At 32.4% G+C, this 18,502-nt stretch overlaps 3 protein-coding genes across 4 annotated transcripts in view; 1 reads left to right on the top strand and 2 right to left on the bottom strand.

Annotated features, from left to right (window-relative positions):
- The first annotated feature begins 5,837 nt into the window (after positions 1-5,837).
- Positions 5,838-12,654, top strand: LOC110420072 (1,8-cineole synthase). The gene is made up of 2 exons (XM_021433243.2): positions 5,838-6,798; positions 12,209-12,654. The coding sequence occupies exons 1-2, from the start codon at positions 5,994-5,996 to the stop codon at positions 12,556-12,558; spliced, it is 1,155 nt and encodes a 384-aa protein (XP_021288918.1). The 5' UTR covers positions 5,838-5,993; the 3' UTR covers positions 12,559-12,654.
- A 123-nt stretch (positions 12,655-12,777) lies between these two features.
- LOC110420084 (metacaspase-3-like) lies at positions 12,778-15,230 on the bottom strand. Its single transcript, XM_021433254.2, has 6 exons — positions 14,946-15,230; positions 14,598-14,839; positions 13,780-14,110; positions 13,502-13,619; positions 13,006-13,203; positions 12,778-12,927 (listed from the first exon to the last, which is right to left on the bottom strand). Exons 1-6 carry the CDS (start codon positions 15,128-15,130, stop codon positions 12,868-12,870), a joined length of 1,134 nt encoding a protein of 377 aa, XP_021288929.1. The 5' UTR covers positions 15,131-15,230; the 3' UTR covers positions 12,778-12,867.
- A 1,883-nt stretch (positions 15,231-17,113) lies between these two features.
- Positions 17,114-18,502, bottom strand: part of LOC110413581 (metacaspase-1-like) — a 4,913-nt gene continuing 3,524 nt past the window's right edge. The window contains exons 3-5 of one of the 2 annotated variants that reach the window (XM_021424446.2): positions 18,094-18,205; positions 17,754-17,936; positions 17,114-17,428 (exon numbers count right to left, since the gene is read on the bottom strand). In XM_021424446.2, coding sequence (XP_021280121.1) covers positions 17,288-17,428; positions 17,754-17,936; positions 18,094-18,205 — 436 coding nt within the window. In that variant the 3' untranslated portion in view covers positions 17,114-17,287. Of the gene's footprint in view, positions 17,499-17,753; positions 17,937-18,093; positions 18,206-18,502 lie in introns of both variants that reach the window. The other variant, XM_021424455.1, reaches the window with a different exon arrangement.

The following is an 18,502-nucleotide window of genomic DNA, read 5'->3' as shown; positions in this document are numbered from 1 at the left end:
TATATATATATTCATATGACTCCCCTTAAATGTCCATTGTATTAAGAATATATCCCATTAAAACTTTATTAAGAAAAAACTTCATGAGAAAATAATCATAGTAAAGAAAAACGATTGCATAATTCTTTGCAAGAATATGCTTTTCAAATATTGACTCATTAAAAACCTTATTAAGAAAAACCCAAAGAAAAAAACCCTGATGAATAAAAAAAGTGTAATGTGTATTTTACTCATCCTAATAATTGCACGCATTCTAATATTTTATACCAACTTTTCAAGTGTTGTAGTATGAAAGGTTTTAGTGAATAAATCTACTACACCGTCACTTGAACAAATTTGTTAAATATTAATATCACATTTTTCTTAAAGATCATGAGTGAGGAAGAATTTTTATGAAATTTATTTTGTGTTATCACCTTTAATGTATTTTTCCTTTAACTAGACTATGCAAACGATATGTTATCTCCATATAATATTGTTGGAATTTCCTTCTTGGTTAATAAGTAACACGTTTCTCAAATATTTGATAAATAAATCTTAACCAGACACTTTCACAACTTCCCTGATGAATTGTTAAAATTTTTGTATAGTTAGAAGAAGTAGCAACTGTAATTTGTTTTACAGAACACTATGAAATAGTTGTACCTTGACATATGAATAAGTAATCTATCTAGTATCAAGCCTTGTATGGAACAGATAAATATTCTACATTCACATAACCAATTAAATCTGATTTGAATACATTTAAATAATATAAGCTCATGTCTATTATTCCTCAAAGATATTTAAATGTATGTTTATTTTTATTCCAATATCTTTGAGTCGGAGAAGAACTATATCTTACTAATAAATTTATAACAAATGATATATTAAGTTGTGTATTGCTAATAGGATATATTAGCGCTCCGATTGTATTAAAATATGGTACTTCAAGATCAAAAAGTTTTTCATCATTCTCATGAGGTTAGAAATGGTTTTTTTTTTTCACATCTAGTGACTTTACAAACATTGGTGAACTCAATGGATGTGTATTATCCACATAGAATCATTTTAGCACTTTTGCAATATGATTTGATTGATGGACAAAAATTTCATTTATCAAGTGCTTAATTTAAAAACCCAAATAAAACTTATTTTTTCAAGATCTTTCATCTCAAATTCTTTCTTTAAGTAATCCACAATTTTTGATAACTCTTTTAGAGTTTTAATAATGTTTTGGTCATCATCAAAAATAGCAATTATAACAAATTCAAAGCTAATTTTTTTTTTAACAAAAACACATGGGCATATAAGATTATTTTTATAGCTTTCTTTTAACAAATATTTACTAAGGTGATTATATCATATGTGTCCAGATTGCTTTAATCTATATACATATTTATTTAATTTGATCAAATAAATTTCTCAAGATTGTGTACATGCCTTAAGCAACTTAAATCCTAGATTTTCATATAGATATCAATATCAAGTAAGTCATGTAAATAAGTTGTGGTAATTGAACGCATTTCGATCTTCTTATATATTATTATACTAGCTAAATAAAAAAAATGTAATTACATCCAACATTACAACATATGTCTCTTCATAATCAATATTAGATCTTTGGATAAAATCTTGTGCAATAAGCTATCGTTTATATCTCACAATCTCATTTTTCTTATTTCGTTTTCAAACAAATATTCATTTAGATCTCATTGGTTTTAAACCATCTGTTGTATGGACTACAAGTCTAAAAACTTCACATTTTACAAGTGAAGTCAATTCTACTTTGGTTGCGTTTTTTCACATTGGCTAATCATTTCTATATTTACATTTTTCAACGGATGTAAGTTTAATATCCTCATTTTTTTCACAATATTGAACGTTAAATTAAATGAAAAAATATCATCGATGTTTATTTCATTATGATCTCATTGTTTTCGTCATAACATAATTTATTGACATTTCTTTATTTTCAATGATTTCAAATACTTGAATCTCTTTTGAAATTTTATCAATTATTTTAGGAGTCTCTTCTAAAGTTTATGTTTCCTCTTTTTGACCATATTGTATATTTGTTCTTTTTTTTTAAGGATTTTATCTTTAGAACCTATTGGTTTTTTACGCTTCTGGTGTGACTTGTCCTATAGGGACATTAATTCTAATAAGAGTATTTGTGGCTGGTATATGAGATTTATTTGTTCTTTTTAAGTCACTAAATACATCTAGCAACTGATTTGCTATATTTTACAAATATATTATCTTTTGAACATTAAATTCATATTGATTTGTGTAAGAATTAAAACTAGATAATAATAAAACATTCCAAGAAATTTTTTTTTTCTAGCCACTTGTTTCTCCCCCTTTTGCTAGAAAAACTGTTTCATCAAAATGAAAATCGATAAGTTTTATCATGAATAAATCTTCTGTTAATGGTTGTAAATATTTAATTATAGATAAGATTCATATCCAACAAATATTCCTAACTTCCTTTGAGGACTCATCTTTGTACATTGTGGTGGAGTAATTGGGACATATATTGCACATCCAAAAATTTTTAAATAAAAAAATTCGATTCTTGACCATAAACCAATTGTATAGGGGAGAATTTATGATAATTCATTAGTTTGATGCATATAAGTGTTGCCGCATGCAAAATGGCAAGCCCTAAGTAGAAATGAAGAGTTTGTTTTCATAAGCAATGACTTTACAATTAGTTGGATATGTTTAATAAACGATTCTACTTGATTATTTTATGTATCAACATAAACAACAAGTTGTTCAGTAGTTATTCTAACTAATATGTAATATTTATTAAAAGCTTTAAACATAAATTCATTAGCATTATTAAGACGAATTGTCATGATTATATAATTACAAAAATGTGTTCATAAACAAATGATTTGAACAAGTAATTTTGCAAATGCTAAATTGCAAGTTGATAATAAGTACATGTGTGACCATTTAGCTGATGCATCAATTAAAATCATAAAATATCTAAATAGTTCACATGGTAAATATATGGGTTCACATATATCACCTTGAATACATTTCAAAAATGTATTTCACATGGTGGACGTATGGGAGATTCAGTTCCAACTTTAGTTGGTGATAGTCTTATAATTAATTTACCTTGAAAGCAAGCAGCATATCAAAATTCATTAAATTGAAAAATCTTCTAGATTTTCAATGAATAACCACATGTATTTCAATAATTTTTGCATCATTATTGATCCACGATGGCCCAACCTGTCATGCCAAACATTAAAATCATTAGTAAACTTTTGATTTATTATAGCATGAGTTTCAATCATTCTAATATTTGTGTAGTATAATCCAGAGAACCAAGCAGGTAGTTTTTTTAACACATATGTCGTACTTAAGATAATAGATGTAATATAGAGTTATTAATTGTCTATTTTATTTGCTGTCTCAATATGATATCCATTCAAATGAATATTTTTAAAATTTAATAATTTTTTTTAAACTTAGTAGAAAATAATGCATCTTTTCTTATAAGTTTTGTTCTTCCAAGTAGTAAAATATTAGTTTTTTTAAAGCTTTTAATAATCTTGTACTACCAGATATTATATTAATATTTGTTTCTTATATTTTCAAGTGGAAAAAATATTTTTTATTTTTAAATATAGTGTACATTATAGCATTATTTGCTAGACATATATTTGTATTATTGATCTTGGATCCAACTAAATGAATATTCGTATTTTAAAATAAGAAATATAGTAAAAAACTTATAAGTTATCATAAGAGAACATTAAATATAGAATTTATTATTAAAACACATAATAAGAACATATCATTTAAATATAATGAGAACATATAAAACATATTCATAATAAAGTTAGACTAAAACATACTAACAAACTATTAAGAAATTTCATTTTTGGATATTTACATAACTAATAAGATGATCAATTCTTTCTTTAGGATAGACAAGAAAATTAGTAACATTCAGATGTATTACATTAATTGGGTTATGGTTAAAATCATCTTAAATAAAATTTATTTTGATATATATTTTTTCGTTTTATCATTCAATGATAATTGATAAAGTTCAATAAGATATTTGAATGTATAACAAGTATGTAACTAATGGCCTTTCATACCACATCGATGATATATATTTTTTATATTTCTTTTATTTAGTCTATTTTTATTTTTTTTGTTATATCTCTTCAATATTCATCTACTTTTGATGGTTAAATGTCTCTATTTACTTCCGGTGGTTAAATGTATCCATCTATTTTTGGTAATTAAATGTATCTATCCACTTTAAATAATATTCTCATTATTAGAATAGTTATATATGCAATCACCATGATTACAATTATTATGCTCTTTCACGCCCATATAATAGACATTTATACATATATTTATAATAATATATGATTAATCTTTTAAATAATTTTTGAAAATTTTGCATGGCTAAATGCTAATACCTTTTCATAGCAATTCCAGGTGGGTCAAGCAAAATTTCAGATATTATTTGGGTAATAATCTAGTAGCAAGTGGTCCATTATTTCAAAGTTTTGACCATGAATATTTAAAGCAATACCTTTTCTTATGTTAAAGGAGGATTAATCGTATAGGGTGATTGGACAAGATTATGGAGAGGTTAGAATAATGCTACATTTAAGGGGTGTTTGGTACAAGAGAAGTTAGTAATATTTCTTATAATGTAAATGATAAAGTTTTACAATGTTTGGTGAGAAAAAATCAATTTAATGTTACATTGCATTGGCATCATATTACACCAAAATGGGAAATCATATTCTCATTGAAAATCAATGTAATGTTACTTTTTTATTAACTGAGAAAGTAAAAAAAATCTGATTTTACCATAATTGCCCATTTCCTTTGGGGAACAAAGCCCCAACCCTTCCCTCAGGCCCCTTCCGTCCAAACCCTAGGAGCCATTTAGCCGTTGGTTTCTTTCTTCTTCTAGCTTCAAATTTGACTAGATTTTTTTTAGTTTTGAGTTTTTGATTTCTTCTTCATCTTTTTCTTCTTCAAACATACAAACAGTTACTATTGAGTAGATTTAATAATTTGTGTTTATTTTAATTATATCATGAAAATATAAAGTATTAACAGTTATATAGATAAATATAAAAATAAAATGATTAATTAATATTAAACACATGTATAACTATGTTTAATAAACATGTAACACAATACAATATGTGAACACAACTAAATAAAAGGATAATAAGCCAGTCATGAATTATATAAGTATACGATAACACAATTAAAGACTACTTAAAAATCTAATGTTGCTAACGAAGAAAGTTTCAATGCGTAAAAAAAAAAATCATTTAAAGGCTTATTGCAAAAGTAAATTAAATTAGATAAAGTATAATTTTTTATGCAATTTCCCCCTAAAATCTATTAGGTAATTAATAAGAAACCATCAACTATCAATCCCTTGGTGAGAAATTGACGTGTCTTGAAAAAAAATGGTTAGATTTATTGAATGAATGATGTTATATATAAATATTTACATTAAAAAAACAGATAAATATATTAAATTTTTATTTTCATATATAATGATAATTTTAAAAATATCACATATACATCTTTTTTGTACTTTTAATTATTGATATTTTCTTATATATCAAATGCTATAGCGATATAATTACATTATCAGTAATTAGGTTTCAACAATTGGGTTAGGATGATGTATCCGGCTGAGTTGGCCCAGAATGTAACTCAAAGTAAATTGGGTTCACGAGACAGCCAGAAAGCCCCGTGAAAGCAGAACACCGGCTGGAAACAACTGGTTCCCACATCTCCATCATCCTAATAAACATTTTCAACCACCCAAAACGAGAATTCTCTCTTAATTTGTCCTCATTACTCATTTACCTCGCCAACTAGTCTTTCCTTCTTCATCATTTCTTAACCTCTCAAAACTCTTTCCATTCATACAAACAAACGGAAAACTAAAAGACCATAGTTAGAACTAAGCCAAGAATACCAAAAGAAGAAAAATCATGGGCATAATGGAAAACTCGCCAACTGCCATAGCCCCTTTGCTACTCAGAAATATGGTAACTTCTGTATTTATTTATGCTGACAAATCCCTCTTGAACTTAGCAGAAAAATACAAGCTACTTGAACTAATTCGCGCTGTTGTCATCACTTCTTTTCTCTTCTTCCTGCGCTTACTTCCTTCTCTGATCCCTTCTACTTTACACCCTCAAGCCGATGATTACACGTTTAAGCACCCCCAGAACCATAGCTACGTGGCTGCAGCCTGTGGGGTTGGCGACTCGGGAATCGCTCGTGCGCTGTCACAGCTACTATCAATCGTTAATGACATTCCTGTTAGCTCAAGAAAGTATGAAATTGTCCGATCGTTAGCGGAAAGGCTTATAGAAGAGAACCGTAAGGAAGACGTCGAAGCTTTGCGTGAAGTCAACCGTACCGTTTTGTCAGCTGCTTTTGCGAGGACTCTTAGACAGCTTGAAGCTGCAATGGTTGAATTGGGGCAAGACATGGCTGGTCTCGATGCCCCGGAACCTGGACCGGTTCGGTATCGGTTGAACAGGGTTTTACGGGTGATTCGATCGGTCGGAGATGGCGTGTGGAGTAGGGTGGGGATGGGGAGAGAGGATGTGAATCGGTCGGGGAATTCGGCTCAGAAGCTGGCTGCTGAGCTGCTTTGGTTGGCGCAGAAGTTAACCGCTTGTGGGTTTGAGGAAGAGGCTGTTGAGAGGTGGGCGTCAACTTCAAAACTGGCTTGGCTTTCTCTTTCAGCTGAGCCGCGGCTTCAATGTTCCCTGGTTAAGGTTTCGGGTACGTTTCCCCATTCTACTTCATCTGTTATTTAAAATCGGTACTTGGAATTTTTAGTTTTTCCTTAGATACTATTCAATTTACTCACCCCCGTTTGGATTTAGATTTGAATAAGAATCTCAATTTAAAATATATTATCACTAAGCAATAGGGTGATTAGCATTTAATTAATTCATGAAATTCAGCTTTTAAATCGAGTGACTGCCTGATTCTGCATGAACTGGACAAGAATTTTGTTGCTGAACTTTCACCTGTTGATATCGATATGGTTAACAAATGGTGGTACCCCAAAGCGAGGTAAAAGACTTGTAAAAAGCCTAGGCCTTTAGCGTTAATTACCTCCACCTATGCTGTTGCCTGACAGGCTCAAGGTTAAAGAATATTCTTCGAGGAAGGACTTATTCCTCCTAGCGCTTGGTTTGTTTTACGCCAATCTCGCACCTTGTTAATGTTATTTGACCAACATTAGGGTGGTCTTCATCCCCTTTGGTCCATTTTTTCTCATCCATCGCAATTCACGACCTGTCCTGTGTTGTCCTTTCTCCTACAATTTTCAGCTCATGAATCATGACTATGACTTCTGCCTAATTTTAACTTGATTGCTTTTTAAATATTATTCTCATTCTTAGGATTTGGAATTAAATCTACTGTAGCACAGCACGTCTTTATACCTGGACGTAGACTTTGATTAGTTTATAATAACAAAATTTCAGTTGTTTCGGTGTGAAATGTCATACATGAGATCTAGCTCAAGGTGGAGCTGACGTGCCGCCACCCATACTTGACCGTTTAAGCACATTAAAAATATTAACAACCAATTATCACTGCAGGAAAAAAATTTTTAATGCTGAATTAATTTATACTAATTATAAACCATTCTTAAGGAAATGTCACATTCGAGGTCTTCAACCAGCAATGGACGTGCCTTGGTTATAAGTCATTGCTCCAAGTGCAAAGTATTGGAGGGAAGGATGATTTGAAATGAGCTTTTACTCGATACTGTTGTGAAAATTATAAAATTATATTTAAATAGTTATTTAAATTTTTTTTAATTAATAAAATAAAAAAAATCAAATACATTTATAAAAACATAAGAATTTATGTGATTTAGTTTTTTAATGACTTACGTCTACGGGTATTTCAACAAAGAAAGATCTATTAAAAGAAAAATAAAGAGATTACAATAATAGTCTCAAACTCATAACCTTTATCCCATGTACATTCAAATCACTCTCTCTAAATCTAGGTGATGATTATTCTTTAACATCATAGGATCCTTTTATAAAGTCAAGTACAATAATCTTATTCTAATATAATTCGAATATTTATACTAGTCTAACTATATTTAAAGACTATCTTAGAAAGGTATACAAGTTTAATTAGAATTAAACAATCCTAATCAAACTATAATTTAAGACTATCTTAACAAATCTCCATCTTAGGCTTGAATTCACCAAGCTCCACTTTACGAAACAATCTTTGTCAACACTACTAATACCCCAAAAGGCCTCAAGCACTATGAACACCAACCAAGTCCAACCAATGCTTGAACTTTATCCCAGAAACTTATTAACCATATTTGCTGAATTTTCAACTGTAGTTATTTTCTTCACTACAATCTCATATCTAAAAACAATCTTTCGAACAAAGTTACACTTGACTTGGATGTGATTAGTTTTCTTATGAAACATTTGATTTTTAGTCAAGTGTATGACACTTTGACTATCACAAAACACAAGTATATATGCTAGTCCAAAACCAAGATCACTAACCAAGCCTCGGAGTCATAAAACCTCATTCACTGCCTCGGTAACAACCATATATTCAGCTTTAGTTGTAGACAAATCAACGGTTGATTGAAGAATTGCTTTCCAACTGACTGCAGACGCTGAAAGAGTAAACACATACTCCATTTGAGATCTTTTACTATAAAGATCACCAGCAAAATCAAAATTGGATAAGCTAATCACACTATAACTACTATTTGCAACTCTTTCATACAGTAATCAAACATCAATAGTACCTTTATGTGTTTTCACGGGTTCCCATATTTAATCCTAGTGTAAAGACTCTATCTTCTTAGAAGACTTGGCACATGTAATTACCTCACAATAAAAGTAAGGCTAATCAATCTCTACTTCTACAAACAAAACATAAAAATCAAAATCTCTATTGACACAAGTAACGAAATTATCGTATTTCTTAGATACTCTTGAAGTCCTTGTAATAATGCTTCGTTCTTGTATATGAGATATAAATTCTTGTACCTCTTGCTATGCATTCTGGATTTCACTATCATCTTGCATTGTCTTAAGAGCATTGATTTCAAGCTCTACCTACTTGCCAACTGCCTAGTTTAATGTGTTTGCAATTTTAGACTTATCCCATGAAGTAATGCAGATTTGTCAAAGGTAACATCCTGACTCACCATAAACTTAGGGAACTTACAATTAGTACACCACCATCAATAACCTTTCACCTCATATGCTTAGATTAGAAATATGCACTCCGTCGCCTTCAGCTCAAGTTTACCATCACTCACATGAGCATAAACAAGACAATAAAATACTCTTAATATAGAGTAATCAGTGGGCTTATTAGACCAAACTTCCTCGGGAGTCTTAAATTCAATTGTAGTTGATGGAGATTGATTTACCAAGTAGTAGCCATGTTGATAGCTTCTGTCTAGAATCCTTTAGATACGTTAACATTAAAGAGCATGCATGTTGCTTTCTCCAGAAGTGTTCTCTTCATCCATTCTACAACACCATTTTGATGTGGTGTTTTGAAGATAGTGTGATGTCTAACTATTTCGTTATTCTTGCAGAACAAACCAAAGTCACATTTGTAAAATTCCAAGCCAATGTTTGTTCGAAAGCTTTTGATCCTTTTCTTAGTCTACTTTTTGATCAATCTTTTCCAATGCAAAAAGGTGGTCAACACTTCACTTAGAGCCCTTAGAATATACATCCACACCTTTTTTAAAAAATCATTAATAAAAGTTCACATGTATAATGATCCACCTTTTGATGCCATCAAAAAAGGATCTCACAAATCTGAGTAGATGTGGTCTACTTTACTTTTGGTTTGATGTGTAGTAGTGCTAAACTTCACTCGATGTTAATTCCCATAGATGCAATGCTCATAGAATCTAACTTCTTAGTCTTTTGACCTTACAGTAAACCATGCTTATTCAATTTTGTCATTCCTTTCTTGCTCTATAACCCAATCTCATATGTCATAAACATGTAACATCATCATAAGGATCATGTGATGAGACTACAAAAGTAGTTCCAATAATCGTACTTCCTACTAGATGATAAAGGCCAGTAGATAACTTACCTTTCATGATAGTTAAGGCTCCTTTAAATACCTTCAAGACACCATTTTGGCCATTATTTTATAGTCATTCTTATTTAACAAATTCAAAGATATCAAATTCTTTTTCATGTCAAAAACATGTTTCACCTCAAATGTCCTTATTATACCATCAAACATTTTGATTCAAATTGTGCCAGCCAATAATTGAGAAAGAAAAATAATCTCCTCATTATATAGTGCCCATATCAATAAATTGATAAGTTGTAAACCAATCACGCTTAAAACATATGTAGAAGCAACAAACATAATCCAAGATCTATGTATATTTTAAGTTACTATTAGTAACTACAAGAACACTATCAACTTCTTCAAAAGTATCAAAATCATCTTCAATCATGTTTGCAATATTTTCAGACTTGTTGATCTTTTCATCATTCTTGAATTTGGTACAATTTTGATGAAAGTACCTTTTTTTTATCACAATTCCAGCAAGCTTTTCATTTTGCTCTAGATTTACTTTTTCTGTTTAAGCCCTTCTCTTTATCTTTTCCTCTATTAACAGCTAGGCGTTCTGCTTGATTTTCATTTCGAAAACCACCAAATTTCTTCTTCTTCAATTCTTTGGAATTTAAATATGCCTTTTTATCTTTGAAAGTGAGAGTTTCTCGGCCATAAAACATAGTATCCACAAAGTTTTCATACAATAGAGGTAAACATAGAAAAATTAGGACTAGGTCTTCATGTTCAATTTTAATATCAATATTTTTTAAATTAAAAATAACTTTATTAAATTCATCAATGTGGGTATTAACAAACGTACCTTCACACATCTTTAGAGTATATAATCATTGCTTCATATAAAGCCTATTTGTTAGGGATTTGGTTATATAAAATCCTCTCAAGTTTAAGTCACACTGCAACACTAGATTATTCATTCGTTATTTCTCTTAACACCTCATCAGACAAAGCTAGAAAAATAGTACTATATGCTTTTTCTATGAGGTCATTTTTCTCACCATTAGATAAATTCGAGGGAAGATGGCCTTTTTCCTTTAGTGCCTTCAACTGTTTGCACTAGGAATGCGTGCATCTTAACATGCCACTAGCTGAAATTGTTTCTTCCATTAAGCTTTCAATCTCATACTTGGTCTACAAAGTTACCTTCGCGAGATTTTGATTGATTCAAGACCTTAAAGCTCTTATACTAGTTTGTTGTAGAAAACACAGAATTATTTTTTAAAGAGTTGTCTAAGATCTTACCTAAATAATAAAATAAAGAAAGAAAGAAAAAAATCAAGTACGCCTACAAGAATACAAGAATTTACGTGGTTTAGTCTTTTGATGACTTATGTTCATAAGCATAGCAACAGAGAAAGATTTACTACGAGAAAAGTCAAGAGATTACAAGAACAGTCTCAAACTCACAACCTCATCTCACGTACACTTAATTCATTTTCTCTAAATCTAGGTGATGACTATTCTTTAAACCCATAGGATTCTTTTATAGGGCCAAGTGCAATAATCTTATCTTCATACAATTAAAATATATTATACTAGTCTAACTAGATTTAAAGACTATCTCAAAAAGGTATACTAGTTTAGTAAGAATTAACAATCCTAATCAAATTACAATTCAAGACTATCCTAACAAATACAAAGAGGTTGTGTATGAGGTCTCTAACAGACTGCTTACAGATCTTGGGTTAGTATTTGCCTTTATGACTGAACATTTTCTAATTTTAGAAGAGGAGTTGCTGAATAAGTAGTCTTAACCTAGCAAATTTAGAATCCATGACTTTGACTCCAAATATCTGCAACCTACTAATTATACATATTTGTTAAGTGATGACAGCAAAGATCATGCTTTGAGAGAGTTACCATTTTAATATTTCAATAGAATATGAGGACTCAAAAGAAAGGTTGTGATTTGATAAATGAATATTTGGGAAGTTCTAGTTGAAACTTTTAATTGTCACAGTTATTTATTCAAGACAAATATGTTTCAGTATAAAAAAGAGTCTCTTGGATTTATCTGAACATACACTCCTATTCTTGTTCCTTATTTTTGCTTAATTATTCAAATATGCAGCATTCCTGTTCAAACAAGCCAAGGATATGGGGCTGGAAGTAGAAGAGACTGAAGAAGGCAACAAAGAGAACCTCAGGCAAACGAAGCTGAAGATGCTAACATCATGGTTGCCATTGCTATGCAGAGCTAGCAATGGCACCGATGCACCAGTGCTCAGCATTAGTGAAAGAGCTGAGCTAGAGACGTTATTAGAAGAGACCATTGAAATGCTAGAACAAGAGGAGCAAGAGCAAGTACTCTCCCTGTGGCTTCACCACTTCACACATTCACCATCCTCGGACTGGCCCAACCTCCATGAGTCATATGCTCGCTGGTGTACCACTTCTCGTAAGCTCTTGCTCCTCCATTGAAGATATTAACCAGGATATATCTTGTGTATCGTATGCAAGAATAGGAACCTGTTAAATGTTATGATTCTTCCTTCTATAAATCTTTTTCTTGTATCATGTGATCGGATTTAACATAAAAGAGAACTGGAAAATATTAGCTAGTCCCATGCAGTCGTGGGGTCTAGCTACTGTGAGAGGTTTCTTTTTACAAGGTTACAAGTATTAAATACCAAATAAAAGTATACAAAATAAGTTACTTATAATCATTTTAATGTTTAATGATTACAGAGCCAAATAGTCAAAAACGATTATGAAAGACAACGGAAATTACTACAGGACAAACTGCTTTGAGTAGATATCGAATTTCTCTGATGAAGATAGCTGTGGCTCCTGCAAATCAAGAATTCATTTCGTTAACTTGTTTCTTCAACTGTCATAGTGTTTATCAAATTAGGTAAAGAAGAATACCTGCGTTGTTGTTCCAAACAATACTTTATTAATGAGAGTTGCAATCGGACCATTTAGGCGTAAACCAGCTTTAACATCACGAATCGCATTGCGCATTGCATTAAGCAAGCGGCCATACGTTAATCGAGGCTCATTTTGCACAGCTTGGATGAAGCTGAATGTCATGGCACCGGTCCTGGTATTTGTTCCAGTGAAAGCCTACAAGAAAACAATTCAAACAACAATCTGAGCTAATTGATACTAGTTAACTTTTATGTATTAAAGAGATAAAACGATATTCTTTCCTTTTTTCTACTTCTTTCTTGTTATAATGTTTAATTCCTAATTGCAGCTGAGGGCCTGAGGCTTAACTTCATTATTAACTAGTCACACTTTCAAAAGGAAGGTTCCAAATTCGAATTCCCTTCTCCCATCTTAACCATAAATTTATGAAACCTGATCAGACCCTTTCCAGGTAGATAATTAATCAGGTAAACCTGATAAAAGAGTAACTCACAGTGGTATCTGTAGAGATTTGATTATCATCACAAGCACTAAAACAGAAGGCTAGTCCACCACTTGTACCCTTGTAAAAGAAAGGGTTTCTCTGATCTTCCCATATATAGAACCCTTCCCTACATAATTAAAAACGAAATGTAGCAGAAAATATGAACCGGATGTTCTGGAAGAAGTACGTTTGTATAAGACAATGATGGACTGCATATTAGTGAAGCCTGACAAAAAAAGATTAAATTGATTAATAGCTGAAGCAAAGAAATTTTGCAAATAACTAACTTGTTCATCCTGCAAACATAAGGCAGATCAAGAACAGTTCCGCTGTAGCAGGCATCAACGATTGCATGCAGTGTGGCTCCTCGAGGGAGTGGCCTTACAATGGTGTCATTTATTTCATCATCGATTATATTCCCTTCGGTCTCATGATCGAGAGGGCACAAGGCTTCATCGTACCCATCAACCTCGTCATGGTTATAATCAAGTTGGCGTGTGCCATGGCCAGAGAAGTAAAACACTAACGAGTCCCCTGACTGGCAACCATAGACCAGCCATCTCAGTGCTTTTCTGATGTTCTGTTTTGTTGGGATCTTGAAAGGATCGGTCTCATCTTCTGAAGATCGATTTAAGCAGAGTTAACATAAATAAAATGGAATTTATGGGACTGCTTCGGGCTTCTTTCTTCCTAAATATTGCCTATTTTTTAATAATAATAATAATAAAAATCTTGCGGATTTAAGCCTGAGGATAATTGTTTGCCATAGCAATTCTAATTTTTCCACAGTTATACCTAAGGGTGATCATAACGCCTGACTTTATTGCCATATTTTTTTCAAAATTCCAATATCCAAAAGTAAATTTTCTTGTAGTTACCCCCGCCTTCATTAGCTTATAAATATCAGGTTATTGTTAGGTTAAAATTTTCCATCAAATAAACCTGACTGTTAACGGGGAAATATTGCGGGAACTGTCACTTGTTTGCAACTGAGCTTTTCCCGACCAAAATTTTTAGTTGTTATCTACTCAACTAATCAACTTAACGCAGCATGGATTACAAGAAAAAGAGTTGAAAAAAAAAAAAAAGGAAAAAGGTACGCCACCTGTGAGCATGAGTATGGAGTCATTAGGAAACCGCAGTTTCTCTACAAGAAGGTACCTCATACACTTGACATCGTTGATGCTTCCTTTGAGCCTGTAACTCTTGCCATGGTAATTTACTCCGCAAAGAAGTGCCCTTTTCCTTCCGTGCACTGGAACAGGAGATAGAGAAAGTGTTGGCTGCGGAGGCCGCTGATGAGGACCGTACACATAGGGTATTCCAGACGTCCCTGCCCCAAGATAGCTATCATAACCAAGCCAGCCACATGTTAACTTACCTGGACACTCTGTCAACAATCTGACTGTAACAAACAAACATAAGACTAATAAAAATGAAAAAGAAAGAAAACCTGGTCCGGCCTGGTCCTATAAATGAGTCATGGACATGACCCCAATGGCCATTAGGCTGAATGTTGCTGGTAACTTGGGTGTTGGTATTGGTAATGGCTTGGCAGATGGCACAACGGATAGTTTGTGCCTCTGGTGGAACCAGCAGGTACAGCCCACATCCACTGCATCGTTCTCTTCTTGCCATTGCCTATGCTTGTGGATTCTGAAAGTACGGCGATTGGTTTCTCCAATAAAAAAGAAGATTTAAGGCTTTAAGGGTGGAATGGAAATAGTGAAAGGATTGGTGAGTAAGCTAGATTTTCTTCTCATCATCTTAGACATATTCGATCCCGAGAGGAAATTGGTGGAGAACCAGATTCAGCTTCTTTTTTTCCTTTAGCGGAATAAATATCTTTGCACCTGTGTAAGCAGATAAGATTCGTCGTGGTCTGCTAGTTTTCTGGTCAAATCAACTTGATCGTAATCCATTATGATCTTCAAAACAGAGCCAGACTGGATAATGGTGACATCTCGAGAGAGAATCTCAAGCTTGTTAGACTGAAATTTGTGAAATACATCACAGAATTGATCTGACTTCCTTCAATATTAATTACTGCTTTAATTAAGCATGGTTCCTCATGTATCATAAACATAATCTTGTGAGGCCTGTTAATCTCTAGCTATGTTGTGTCAATAACAATAACTAGAAATCAATTCCAGTAATGATAAAAGGAGATTGAATTACGGTCTCTCTACTGTCAAACTTTTTGGATTTGGCTCTGAGAAATCTTCATGGAGTTATGTTTAGTCCGGATAACTCTTCATTCTGAACAAGTAGCTTGAGAAGATTTGTTTCGTAAGTCCTGCCAGAAAGTTTGGCACTAATGTCAAATTAATTTAATTAATTGTTGTATTTTGAGAAATTGGTGAATGCCTGGGAAGCTAGACTAAACATTTTTTGTTTCAGGGTATTTAAGAACTAAACATTATTATTCACAAAACTAAAGATCCCTACTCATGAATCTACTTGAGATGAGGGACCATCACTTCTAGGGTATCAAATATCTGCATCCCTCTTTTTGGGCTACATCTAGACTATGATCCTACTTATAATTTTATCCGTGATATGTCATTCTTGAATTCTGGTATCCTTCTTACTTTCCTACCTCTTTTTGGGAAAATATCACTTCTCTTTCTTTTACTATTATTCAATGTCCAATGTGAGTATCGGTCACAAGCTTTCTTATATTGGAATGAACAATCAATTTTTGTTCTTTCCCAGTGGAAAGGGAAAATCAAAAAAAGAAATATTACCATCTTAAGTGGTGACCAAAAATGCCAAGATCATGACAGATTAATGATTCAAGGAACTGGAAGAGAATATTAATTAGATTCATCTTGTTGGGTCTTAGGAGTCTATACAGGATGTTTGGTCTGATCATCTCTTCAATATTCGGTATACAAAAGTAACCTCTAATCATAATTTAGGTGTATGAATTTTGTGGCTAATTGTGCGAGCCCTTTCTTTAATTAACCATTTTTCTTGTGAGTCTTAATTACATTCCAAATCAACCAAAAAGTTAACATTTTTTTCTTAAGAATTAGATTCTCAAATCATGTACCATCTTTAAATTATACAAATATTATCTTATATTCCCAATTTATACGATACATTTAATTTCCAATTAGCAATCGCAAGACTCTTGAAATTCAGTGTGATAGAATTTCTAAAAAGAATAAATGGAGAAAAAGACCCTGATCATTGACGATAAAGTTGCATGGCCACTCATCATGAATTGCTATGCCTTTGACAAAAGAAGAGAGTAACATGCTTCTTCCATTCAAATTTCCAATTTGGACACCATTTGCCACTTGGGGAATAACTTGTCTTGTCTGATCAATCGTGCGAATCTTTGTCAGAAATTCTCTTTGTTTTTGCCCCTTTTTAAAATCATTTAAATTTATGCAAATCAGGCGTGGCACCATATTCGTTTCCTTTGGCTACGACGAATGGCGGGCAGTCTCAAATGAATTTTCCACTCCCAATCCCCAAATACATGAATTTAGTTTTCAATCAAAATCCAAGGAACATTGAAATTGGAAAAGCAATTAGGAATCGTCCACGTGACGAGTGAAGAATAAAGTTTCTTCTTTGTGTGGACAGATCTCAGTGTTAGTCACAGATGCACATGCCATAGTAAAGAGCTTTTTATTCTCGTCCCAACAACATTACAACATTCATTATTTTCGATGCATTTGATATTACACAAAATCCAAAGTCAAATTAAATGTCTTAGGCACACATCTGGATGGCCACCCACAAATGAGCTTTTATTTTCTCCAGGTTTATCGTGTAAAGATTTCATAGCTCTGAATTGGGTGGCGAAAACTCAAATTTACTCCTTATTGCTTTGCTTACATACTTCCTGCACGTATGCTTACAGCTCTGGATGTCACCGCGGGTAGACTCGCTTGTTATTGGCACCCTTCCAGTTCCACAAGTCTGTGGTTTCTTACAAGAACAAATGCTTTTTGTAAACATCAAACTCATGAGAAGACGAAAGAAGTGGTGTCTATCCATGAGAAATCACAAAAAAGGAAACCAAATCAGTTCCTCAAGTATAAGAAGTAATTAATTAATTAATTAATTAAGCCATGATGAAAATAATCCTAAACCAGAAACTTTTGGAAATTTGAATTCTCCCATTATTTAGGCTTCCTGAGAATTGTTTTGTATGTTTATGCATTGAAAAAAAGGTAAACCAGATGAATATTGCAGGGGGAAATTTGAAGAATTGATTTGTTTGTGTTTTTTGAGAGAAACCGACCTGTGATAATCTGTAATCGAAGAGCCTCCTTAAGATTCTTGTATTAACAAGGCATCCTTGATTAACGTTATCAATGGTCTCATGGATTAAATCAAATAGGTCCCCATATGTTGGGCCCGGAAATGTCTTCAGAACCTCCGCCAGAAGGTAGGTCAGAGCACCATTCATCTTCCCATTAAAGGCCTGCATTCATGTGGCCATGTAAATCATCCCATTATTATTATTAGGAATATAAAATAATTAGCAATCAAATTACTTGAACATTTTGAAGTCTTATAAATATACTGCGGCAGTTAATAGACAAAGATAAAAGCAAATAATTAAGTAGATTATCACTTACAGAGGTATCTGCGGCGGCTTGGTTATCTAGACAAGCACTGATAGAGATAGCTAATCCGCCATCTGTACGTTTGTTTGCACCCGATGGAGGACTGTCATCTTTCCATTTATTCCTGTTTGATCTCAATCAAATAAAGTGAAGGGCATCAAAATGTAGTTGAGTTGAGAACCGAATATTTATCTCATCTTCTTATAGTAGGAAAAAATAATATTCTTTTCAAGATAAAATTTAGGTAGGAGTGTTTTCCTTGAGTACCTAAAATTCTTCAATAAATCAAGTCGCGAGTTCTATACTGACTTAACATTAATCTTAATTAAAATATTATAACCTAATTTTTTTTACTAATTTTTAGCTCTTTAATTTAAGTTATTAGTATTTAAACATTTGACTCTGGTTAGTGCATGATCTT

The sequence above is a fragment of the Theobroma umbraticum genome, unplaced genomic scaffold, assembly GCF_002168275.2.
Source record: "Theobroma umbraticum cultivar Fairchild unplaced genomic scaffold, ASM216827v3 scaffold_30.0, whole genome shotgun sequence".
NCBI lineage: Eukaryota > Viridiplantae > Streptophyta > Magnoliopsida > Malvales > Malvaceae > Theobroma > Theobroma umbraticum.
Note: the sequence above shows the minus strand (reverse complement) of the source record. Positions and strands in the feature narration are given on the sequence as shown.

What these genes read in the sequence shown, in the direction of transcription:
- LOC110420084 (XM_021433254.2), bottom strand. Translation starts at nt 15,130, where the DNA reads ATGGCAAGAAGAGAACGATGCAGTGGATGTGGGCTGTACCTGCTGGTT. An exon ending in ATAGGACCAGGCCGGACCAG is followed by an intron (nt 14,840 to 14,945) that starts GTTTTCTTTCTT and finishes TGGTTATGATAG; the next exon opens with CTATCTTGGGGCAGGGACGT. An exon ending in TGTTTGGAACAACAACGCAG is followed by an intron (nt 12,928 to 13,005) that starts GTATTCTTCTTT and finishes CTTGATTTGCAG; the next exon opens with GAGCCACAGCTATCTTCATC.
- LOC110420072 (XM_021433243.2), top strand. Translation starts at nt 5,994, where the DNA reads ATGGGCATAATGGAAAACTCGCCAACTGCCATAGCCCCTTTGCTACTC. An exon ending in TTCCCTGGTTAAGGTTTCGG is followed by an intron (nt 6,799 to 12,208) that starts GTACGTTTCCCC and finishes TCAAATATGCAG; the next exon opens with CATTCCTGTTCAAACAAGCC.